Source organism: Capsicum annuum, chromosome 9 (genome assembly GCF_002878395.1).
Source record: "Capsicum annuum cultivar UCD-10X-F1 chromosome 9, UCD10Xv1.1, whole genome shotgun sequence".
NCBI classification, from domain to species: Eukaryota; Viridiplantae; Streptophyta; class Magnoliopsida; order Solanales; family Solanaceae; genus Capsicum; species Capsicum annuum.
The window spans coordinates 166,909,344-166,919,569 of record NC_061119.1 but is presented as its reverse complement, the minus strand read 5'-3'; the positions used below and the strand labels follow the sequence as shown (position 1 = coordinate 166,919,569).

The 10,226-nt window shown below is 34.7% G+C and overlaps 2 protein-coding genes across 3 annotated transcripts; one reads left to right on the top strand and one right to left on the bottom strand.

The window, feature by feature from the left end:
* The first annotated feature begins 1,037 nt into the window (after positions 1 to 1,037).
* Positions 1,038 to 4,952, top strand: LOC107842698 (RAN GTPase-activating protein 2). Of its 2 annotated transcripts, none has more exons than XM_016686653.2 (2): positions 1,038 to 1,392; positions 3,108 to 4,952. In XM_016686653.2, exon 2 carries the CDS (start codon positions 3,118 to 3,120, stop codon positions 4,720 to 4,722), a length of 1,605 nt encoding a protein of 534 aa, XP_016542139.1. In that variant the 5' UTR covers positions 1,038 to 1,392; positions 3,108 to 3,117; the 3' UTR covers positions 4,723 to 4,952. The 2 variants fall into 2 exon arrangements, with proteins under 2 accessions (XP_016542139.1, XP_016542140.1); XM_016686654.2 differs by having other exon boundaries at positions 1,120 to 1,392; positions 3,096 to 4,952.
* A 164-nt stretch (positions 4,953 to 5,116) lies between these two features.
* Positions 5,117 to 9,074, bottom strand: LOC107842699 (chloroplast stem-loop binding protein of 41 kDa a, chloroplastic). The gene is made up of 6 exons (XM_016686656.2): positions 8,523 to 9,074; positions 7,073 to 7,194; positions 6,321 to 6,423; positions 6,117 to 6,255; positions 5,627 to 5,904; positions 5,117 to 5,465 (listed from the first exon to the last, which is right to left on the bottom strand). The coding sequence occupies exons 1-6, from the start codon at positions 8,922 to 8,924 to the stop codon at positions 5,283 to 5,285; spliced, it is 1,227 nt and encodes a 408-aa protein (XP_016542142.1). The 5' UTR covers positions 8,925 to 9,074; the 3' UTR covers positions 5,117 to 5,282.
* Between the last annotated feature and the right edge of the window lie 1,152 nt (positions 9,075 to 10,226).

The window sequence follows — 10,226 nt, the reverse complement described above, 5'->3', positions numbered from 1 at the left end:
ATATATATAAAAGAAATGTGAAAATAAAATTTTTATTTTTATTTTCAATGCTCACTCTCTCAAGGAGAGTGAGATACACTCGCTGTGTCACGTAAGCATTCAGGGAGGTAATAATATCATTTTTGAATAGTTCAGAGGGTCATAGGACCCCTGCAAAGTATAAGTGTATAGTTGGGATTTGGGTTAAAGGTTGGACGAGCTTTTGGCCATTTTCTCAATGTTCATACAACTCTTAAAATCACTCACCCCTACCCCGACACCCAATCTCCTACCACCCCCATCCCTACCCCTCTCCCATTCAAAAAGCATATTTAATTTTTTAAAAATATTTTTAATTTTTTCTTACCTCATCTCCTACCTCGACCCCCACCCCTACCATCCCGCCCTCCGAAAAAATATTTAATTTTTTTTAAAAAAAACTCAAACTTTTATTTACCCCACCCTACCAGCCCTCCCCCCTCCCCAATGAAAAAAATATAATATTTTTAAGAAATTTTAATTTTCTTTTCTTATCCCACCTCACACCCTACTCCGACCCCTACCTCTTACTAGCCGCCCCCTTCCCCCTCAAAAAACATTATTATTTTAATTTTTTTCAAAAAAAAATTTCTTTTTTACCCCTCCCTACCATCTATTCTGACCCCCTCCCCCAAAAAAGAATTTAATTTTTTAATTTATTTTTTTAAAAAGTTTCAGAACATTTTTCTTACCCTATTCGTTTTTATTATTTTTTTTGTTAAATATACATAAATACTTTTAGAAAATATTTTTTCACTTGCATAATGAAAACAAGAATATAAGTAAGAAACAATTTATTTTCTTAGAAAATATTTTCTTCCTCCATATTGAACTCATGTTAAAAGAAAGTATTTTTTGGGATTAAAAATTATTTTTTATAAAAAGTATTTTGTACTCTTTAACTAAATATTAAAATTTATTTTTTAAAAAATATTTTTTCATTCACCAATCAAACATTAGAATATATTTTTTTATAAACATATTTTCTAGAAAAATATTTTATTTGAAAAACATTTTCCATCATACCAAACACACCCAAGGTTTCGACTGTTTTTCAAAAAAAGTTGTATTTGAAAATTTCAGGATGAAAAGCTGATTTTCAAACAAATTTTCTTTTTAATTAAAAAACAAAAAGTTTCTGTCAGTAATCTCGTGCCGAAAAAGGGTTTTCCCTCCACATCCAATTCCTCAAAAAATTTCTTGCACACGACTATCATGATTGCAGCAGATAACTTGATTTGAATTTGTTTTAGTTACCCTTTATCTTTACTCCTACGCTACTTCCTTCTCTCTCTCTCCCGCTCTCTTTCTAGGGTTTTTTTCCCTGGATCTCTCTCTTATCCTTCTTCGTCACTTTAGGGTTTCTTCCAACCTGTAAGTTCCTTTTACTCAATATCTGCTTCTTTTCGATTTGATTAGGGATTTTCCATTTTTGTTGCTTTTATTTTTAATTGTGGAATGAAAATATTAGGTTTAAGTTTATTTTGTTTTGTATTGCTTCATTTGTCTATTCGTTCATTTATGGTTGCATTTCTTGCCTTTTATCATCTGAATGATATTTCCTGCTTCGTTAAATGAGAATTTGCTATTTTTTTCTTATCAAAAGTGCTTCATTTTAACGAGTGAGGAGACTCATTTTGCATATTGAATCAAAATGTATTAGTATAAGTTTGTGTAAATATAGAGAGAATTGTTGTCTGTCGTAGTAATAGTTATTGTTTTCTTTTAATTGCAATATCGAAAGAGATTAAAAGGAAGGATTTTAGTGATCCTTCATGGTTTTCAACCCGCTTCATTGATCACTAGGTCACACCCTTGGGTGCCTCAAGCATAGTGAGGTTTCGCGTGATATTTTTCTCACAAGATTTAGGAAAAACTTTGGGAAGAAAGGGAATAGTCCTTGTGAATCTTGGGTAGTAGCTTATCATAAATGCATTTCCTTTATATGCGGAGAGATTTCAACATAATTGGGATAAATTTGGTCACCGCCTTTTTGAACCTTTAGCTCATTGCAAAAGAGAAACAATAATATAGATAGGTAGAGTAGCCTCTAAATTGTTTAGTTTTGCTTTAACTGACAAAAGATATAAAACTGTTAAAAGTCTGAGTCAACATCAATAGCTCAAGATGGTGTTTGAGCTAATACTTTTGATAGAACAGTCACTTCCTTTTGTGGCTCAAATATGCGATTCATCATTTCGTTAAATTCATTGTATTTGGTGCACAGGTGAGATGATGCATGTAATTGTAACTTTAATGGGTGTATAGCAACTTATGATCATGGCCTGAATGTCAATTTGCACGAACCTATTGCTATATGACTAATTTCATTTTAGAAGTCCTGCATTTATGGGTCAAATACTTGTTCTTCTAATGCAGTGAGACAAAATGAGTCTGCTGATCAAGTGACCAGAAACAAGATGACATTTGTACTTACTCTATGTCTCGGCATAAACCTGATGTTTATACATATATAAATTTACCTATCAGAAAAAAAAAAAAAAAAAAAAAAAAGATGGCAGCACCTCAGCTGAAAGGCTTGGAAGCTGCTGGGAAAAGACAAAAGAATTTGGAATGTTTTTTTAATTAACTGATATTAGACATCAGAACTATGGTTGCTTCTTGCTTGCTGCAGGAAGCTCATGTTTAATATCCTGAGGATGTATAGATGTAAGAGACAGCATTCGAATGATTGACTATGGAAGAAATCTTCCTTGTTAGTTGAAGCCCAGAGTATGGATCAGTGGTAGGATGTATACATACCCTTGTGGGGGGAGCGGGGGCGGGTGAGGCGGTAGAGAGGCTGTTTCTGATAAAAATGCTCACTTATTGAAAAAGTGCTTATCTACCGAGGTCAATCACGGACATGCTGAGAACATATGCATAGACCAAGCACATTTGTTATTGCTCTCCTTGCTCTTAATCAGCCTTTTTTTCTAAGGTTCTGTGTTAGTGTTGCAAAAGTTCAAAAGTCTGTTAGAGGGCGTCCTTGAATGGTTTGCAAATTTTGAACAGAATATCTGATGGTTCATCTCCTTATGCATCCTCTGTTGTATGAAATGATCTTCTGATTGCAGCTTCTTTTCCAGGCTACTGAAGATGGATTCTGCAGGATTTTCTGTGAAGCTGTGGCCCCCAAGTCTAAGTACCAGGCTAATGCTTGTAGAAAGAATGACGAAGAATCTTGTTACTCCATCCATCTTATCCAGGAAATATGGTCTTTTGACTAAAGAAGATGCTGAGGAGGATGCCAAACAAATAGAAGCTCTTGCTTTTGATACTGCCAATCAACATTTTGACAAGGAGACAGATGGAGATGGAAGTTCCGCTGTGCAACTTTATGCGAAGGAATCTAGTAAGCTCATGTTAGAAGTCATTAAAAGAGGCCCTCGGACAAAGGAATCTGCAGAAGGTATTGTACCTGAAAAGGTTAAAGCATCTGATGAAACTACTATTTTTGATATATCCAAAGGTAGACGGGATTTCGTAAGTGCAGAAGAGGCATCTGAGTTATTGAAACCATTAAATGAACCGGGGAATAGTTATAACAGGATATGTTTCAGCAATAGAAGCTTTGGCGTGGATGCTGCTAAAATTGCAGGACCTATTTTGTCCTCTCTTAAAGATCAATTGACAGAAGTTGATCTTTCAGACTTCGTAGCAGGTAGACAAGAGGAAGAAGCCCTGGAAGTCATGGAAATCTTTTCTTCTGCTTTGCACGCCTGTGACCTGAGGAACCTCGATCTTTCTAACAATGCTTTAGGTGAAAAGGGTGTTAGGGCATTTGGTGCACTTTTAAAGTCGCAACAGAACTTGGAAGAGCTGTATTTGATGAATGACGGCATTTCAGAGGAAGCAGCACAAGCAGTTTGCGAGCTAATTCCGTCGACCGTTAAACTTCGTATTCTTCATTTTCACAATAACATGACAGGGGATGAGGGTGCACTTGCTATTTCTGAACTTGTGAAGCGTTCTCCTGCGTTGGAGAATTTCCGGTGCTCGTCTACAAGGGTAGGATCAGAAGGTGGGGTTGCTCTTTCGCGAGCACTTGGAGAATGTAGGAATTTAAAGATGCTTGATTTGCGTGACAACATGTTTGGTGTGGAAGCTGGAATTGCCTTGAGCAAAGTATTATCAATCTTTTCCGGCTTAACTGAAATCTACATTAGCTATCTGAATTTGGAGGATGAGGGGTCCATTGCTCTTGCTAATGTCCTCAAGGGATCTGCTCCATCCCTTGAGGTTTTGGAGATGGACGGAAATGACATCACAGCTAAAGCTGCTCCTGCTCTGGCAGCCTGTATTTCTGCAAAACAATTTCTTACCACGTTGAAGTTAGCAGAGAATGAATTGAAAGATGAGGGTGCTATCTTAATTGCAAAGGCATTGGAGGATGGCCACGGTCAATTAACTGAACTGGATATGAGTACCAATGCAATTAGAAGAGCTGGTGCGAGGTGCTTGGCACAAGCTTTAGTGAGCAAACCTGGGTTTAAGGTGCTGAACATCAATGGCAACTTCATATCTGATGAAGGAATTGATGATGTCAAAGATATTTTTAAGAATTTACTCCATGTGCTTGGGCCTTTGGATGACAATGATCCCGAAGGGGAAGATTATGACGAAGAGGCTGATGAACTAGCAGATAATGAGAATGACTTGGAGACAAAGCTCAAGGGTCTTGATATCAAGCAGGAAGAATAAGCTTTAAAAGAAATACAATCACGGCCTAGTCTAAATTACCTTTATGCTAGGACGTCAATTGCCAGATTGTACTTAATAAGCTAGTTAGCTTTTTTACACTGTATGTTAGATTCAATCTCATTTCCTGCCAGAAGTATCAGATTCAAACTCTTCTTTGGTCCAACCTGCGTATTCGGAGGCTAAAAATTGTTCTTTAATATTTATGTCGACTTTATCGACTTAATTTGCTACTTATGGTCTTAGTACATTGTTTTAAGTTCTTAGAGAAAGTTTCCCCACAATACATTCATGAATGTTCAAATTTTTTAATGGGAAGGGTGACAAAAGGGAGAAAGTGTAAAGCAGCAATCCTTGGATGAGCTTACCATTCATCAAAACGAACTTTGCAAGAATGTGCTGTGAACAATTTAGATCATATTTCTCAGTCATTGAACTTGAACTTGACCAACTTCTTACAATAGTCAGATAACTTGTGGGAAGGTAGACAGACATGCACATAGTCCTCTATAAATAGCAAAACTTTAAAAAGTTGAATGTAAAAAAATGTGGGACGAGGCTAATCAAGCAGCAACTGGTACTTTAAGAGATTCTAGTATCTTATCGTCTAGTTCAAACTTCATTTCTTTCTTGTCTCTGCCAATTTTCACGTACTCCTCAAATCGCTCCTTCAAATCTTCGGGTAGGTTAGTTGTAGCACTCCATCCCAGAATCTCCTTGGCAGCTCTAGGTTCAGCATAGAAGTGCTGCAAAGAAATAACCTTGGAAATAAAATAACTGATATACGTAACAAGAGATCTGGAACAGTAGATAGGTTCGTCAATGGAAAATGAATTACAAAAATATGCAAAAGTGAAGCAGTCAGTGCACTTTCCACCTCACAATGACAAGAAAATATGGCACATACCATGTTGCGGAAAGGAAAAGCTTTTTTTGCGTCAACTCCCACTGCCTTAGGATCATAGTGCACAATCTCAACGGAGGTTCCTGCAGCTTTAGCGCATAATCTGGCCATCCCGTCCAATGTCACAGCACGGTCACTAACACAGTTGAAGATGTGACCGCTAGCAGCAGCTGGATTCTGGACAGCCAGAGTAAGCATGGATGATAAGTCCCTGACATGTGCTATGTTGGTTAGATGCATTCCAGAGCCAGGAATTAGAACCGGTCGTCCACGAACAATACCTGTATGATGAGATAAAAAGAAGAGATACAGATTCCTTTAATAGAACTCAAAAACTGGCTGCATCAAGATGTCTGATGTCTCTAATGTTTCCTAATGGTTATACTATTATGTCAAACATTATTACCAGAATGAAATCTGCAAAATTACTACAACCGTGGCTACTTACACAAAAACAAGTGTACTGCTTATAAACTCAAGCTTGTTTACTTACGATCAAAGAACCATTCCTCACAATCCTTGTTATTGCCAGAGCCGATCATGTACTGGGGACGGAAACTTGCCCAACTACCAAATACCTCAGATATGTATTTCTCAACTCCCACATGGCCAGCATCAGCTTTCACAGTATCCTGTAAGGTCGAAAATTTACTTGACAAAGCAAATTCTTGTTATACAGGCAAAGCAATAATCCTACCCCTTCAACATGTGGAGGCTCATCAGTTGGCTTGTAGATTCCAGCACTGCTGATAAACAAAAATTGCTTGACACCTGAATTCTTGGCCCAGTCAACTACAGGCCTGAAGAAGAAATGATGATATTAGAAAGCTGTGATAAACCACATGTGTCTGCATTGTTATATCTGAAACTTTAACCATCATTATAACCAAAGTGGGCAAAATACTGATTGTTGTTATGCAGAGTGCAAAAAGTGCTAAGCTCATTGATCTGGGAGAATACTCCAGTTAAACCAATCAAGCAAAAGTAGTATAGACCCTTTTGAAACTTCTCTAATTATGAAACTGCTATCATTTCAAAAATCATTCACCAAGAAAACAAAACAATATTAACCAAAATATGTATGTAAATGCCCCCACCTAACTATGTCAATCAACAACAACATCATACCCAGTGAAATCCTACAAGTGGGGTCTGGAGAGGGTAGAGTGTATAAATAGACCTTACCATTCCCCCATGGAGGTAGAGGCTATTTCCAAAAGGCCCCCCTGCTCAGGTAACTAAGTCAGTCAGCATCCTATATTCTACTACTTTTGCACATTGTGTATCAATCATACTACTGTATCACTATAGAAACAAGAAAAACTGTGAGATCAACAGCGTCTAATCTGAGAGTTTGAATCCACAAGCATCATCCACTACTTGAAACACTAAGAATAACTTACTTGAGTAAAACTATGATCAAGTGTTAGAGCAAGTGAAAGAACAAACCTTACAGTATCCAAGTCTTTACCATTGTTGTCTAAAACAGCATCAAATACTTCCCCCTCTAAAATCTTCCCAACATCTGCAGGATTACCCCATACCGTTCGGCCACCAGCATCTGTAATTTCCTGGAAAAAAAATGCAAATGTTATGCCAGATTTTAAACAATGACAGAAATCATTGATGCAATGTTTGACATCAAAATTAGCCCCTTTGTCCCTATTTATATGACAGTTCCTATTTCAGGATCAAAATGTTCTACAACATTCCGTTTCAACACAATTTTCAAGAATTCAATGACCTTTCAACTATTGCTTCAATACTTCCTTCTAACTAGCTCCAATGTAATCCCGTTTTATATTGCATTCTTTCTTTTTCGGTTCTTACATTTCAAAAGAACAACAATTTTCTGTATTTGAGAACCTCCAAAATTTAATTTTTCATTTTATCTTAATGACACACTCTTACAGTCACAGAATGTCATACTCCTACTTAAGACCACAAGTTCTAAGGGTACTAACGATATCCACCAAGAGCATTACAATATTTTCTTTTTATTATATTCTGTGCCAAGTCAAATACTCCCCCTCCGTTACTAAATAGGTGTAACCATTTTTTGTTTGCACTCCCCCTTAAGAAAAACATTAACTGCATGCTAAATTGATTAAATTACCCTTATTACTCTTTTCTATTTAGTACTTCTCTTTTTTGCACTATATTGATATCTCTCCATATTCATGATTAAGGATAAAATTGCAAAAAGACAAGTAATTATGTCTTGATTTTGTAAAATGACAAGTATTAAGGAATATCTATTTTTAGTAAGACGACAGTTGATTAGGAACGGAAGAAGTACCTTGATAAAATAACATAAAAGTGAGGGAGTAATATACTCCTATATTCTCTCTATTTCAAAATAAGTGTCACTTTTATAAGGTATTTGTCCAAAATGAGTATGTCGAGGTTAATAAAACTTCTACATATCTCTCTACTCTACTAGACCAACAATACACTTTGATTATGGGTTCCCAACTTATAATTTTTATATATTTTCTGGATTTCTCTATATAAATACTAGATGCGCACAAAGCTACTAGGTTCCCCGAACCCTCATCCAGGCCCCTGAATCCACCCCTGTTCAAAATAATACTCAATTGTTTCTATTTACACCGTCATATTAAAGAATTGCTTCTTGTGAATGGTGCTCAATTGTCAAGAAACATTTGATCAATAGGAGTACCATAATAAACTATATCTAATACTATTTATTAATTTTTTAATAGGTATAAAATGAGCTAAAGTAACGCTTATTCGGGTGACAAAGGGAGCAGTAATATAGCTCTTATTCTGTGTCCCATTGAATTAACATGTTGGACAGTGTCAAAAAATAACATGATTATGAAATTGGACTTAAAAAGCACCGGCATTTATGGAAATTCAAGACGATAATCTTAACTGAGAATCTGCTAAAAGGGGTTTTCTTCATCTTATCGGAGGACTCTTCTCCAACAGTAAGAACAGTAACATCATGTCCAGAACCCAAAAGCTCTTTAGCAAAATAGAAGCCAATGACTGCATGACCACCACTATTGGTATTAACAATAAGCACCTTCTTCTTCTCAGTTGCACTACTACTAGCTTGGATGACAGTGCTTGAGTAGGAGGAATTAGGAGCAAAACGCCTTGAATTAATTGCGAGGAAAGACGGGGAAATGGAGAAAGAGGAAGAGAGAGAAGAAGGAGAAGAAGAAGGGAGTTTAAGAGAGAGTCGGGGAAGAGGGGAGACTGATGGAGTTGAAGAAGAGTTGAAAGATGAAGAAGAATGGAGAAGAGAGGATGAAGAAGCAAGAGTAGCCATTAGTTTTTGTGGAGCTGATGTTTATTCTTACCAGTTTATTGATGCTGTGGTGCGGAGATAAACGGATCAGTTGGTTTATATGCTCGATGTGTTTAGTTACTACAAATTTTATGGTCAGTGAGATAAGTCATGTCATAGTTGTGTGAGAAATTTTTTATTTAATTAAATATTATGGGTCTCACTCTAGTCATTATTTTTCCTTCTCTTCCACTCCTTTCTTTTAATCCTCGATTATAATATGCATATACTTATTCATTTATTTTGCTTGTTTACACAGGCAATTATCATGTATTTTATTTTCTTTCCCTCTTTTTTCTTATTTATAGTTTTGATTTTCATTTGTTAAAATCAAATAGAAATAAAAAGATTAATATTATTCTAATTTTATCTTCTTTACTTTTCTTGATTTATGTTCTTTTGGTTATTTCTTATATCTATTTTTATTTGTTCATTTTTCTATTCAGATAGGAATTAAGAAGAGTAAATGATAAAGATAATTTATTATATTATTCTTTAAATGTAATAAATTTAATATCTTTGAAAATGCATTAGATAATAATTTATATAAATAAAATGAATAAAAATAGATAAACTATAATTTATTTTATAAATTGAACAACTATTATTGGACATCTCAAAATAAAAAAAAATGGACAAGTAAAAATAGATAGATAAAATAATACTTTAGACTTCCATAACTTAAAATTTTAATGATAAGTGCAACATCAATATAACAATTAAATTTTATATTACAAATAAAAAAATAATAGATTTGCATCATAAATTTATATATATTACATAATTTCTGAAAAAGATTTATCAATTTTTAATTTAGGTTTTTCATAAGCATCTCTATCTACAAATATACCATTTTTGCATTTCACTATTTTCATGGACACTCTTTAGTTTAAGGGCACAACGATTAACTAGAAAGAAAGATTCAACTTAGTTATTGATCATTTTATTTATAGGAATATAACAAAAAAGCTAGGAAAGTATAAGTGAGACACAAAGATGAAATATTTTCTTTGTTTCATTTTATGTGGCTCCTTAACTTGGTTCATCTCTTCAAAAAAAAAAAAAAAAATTAAAGAAAGATAATTAAATTAACTTTATTGATTATGTTTTGAAACATTAAATTTGATTATTACTCTCTCCGTCCAATAATGTCATTATACTAATACATCCAACAATACTTGTACAATTTTAAAAAATAATGAATAATTTACTTATTTTGTCCTTGATATTAATAATATTTATTATCTAATGTAGTTTTTAAAGCAATAAATTAATTATATTCAA

Excerpts from the sequence above, each read along its gene's own strand:
- LOC107842698 (XM_016686653.2), top strand. The coding sequence starts at position 3,118 with ATGGATTCTGCAGGATTTTCTGTGAAGCTGTGGCCCCCAAGTCTAAGT.
- LOC107842699 (XM_016686656.2), bottom strand. The coding sequence starts at position 8,924 with ATGGCTACTCTTGCTTCTTCATCCTCTCTTCTCCATTCTTCTTCATCT. Across the intron at positions 7,195-8,522 it reads CCCCTTTTAGCAGATTCTCA|GAAATTACAGATGCTGGTGG; the intron begins GTTAAGATTATC and ends TTTTTTTTCCAG. Across the intron at positions 5,905-6,116 it reads TGAGGAATGGTTCTTTGATC|GTATTGTTCGTGGACGACCG; the intron begins GTAAGTAAACAA and ends CTCATCATACAG.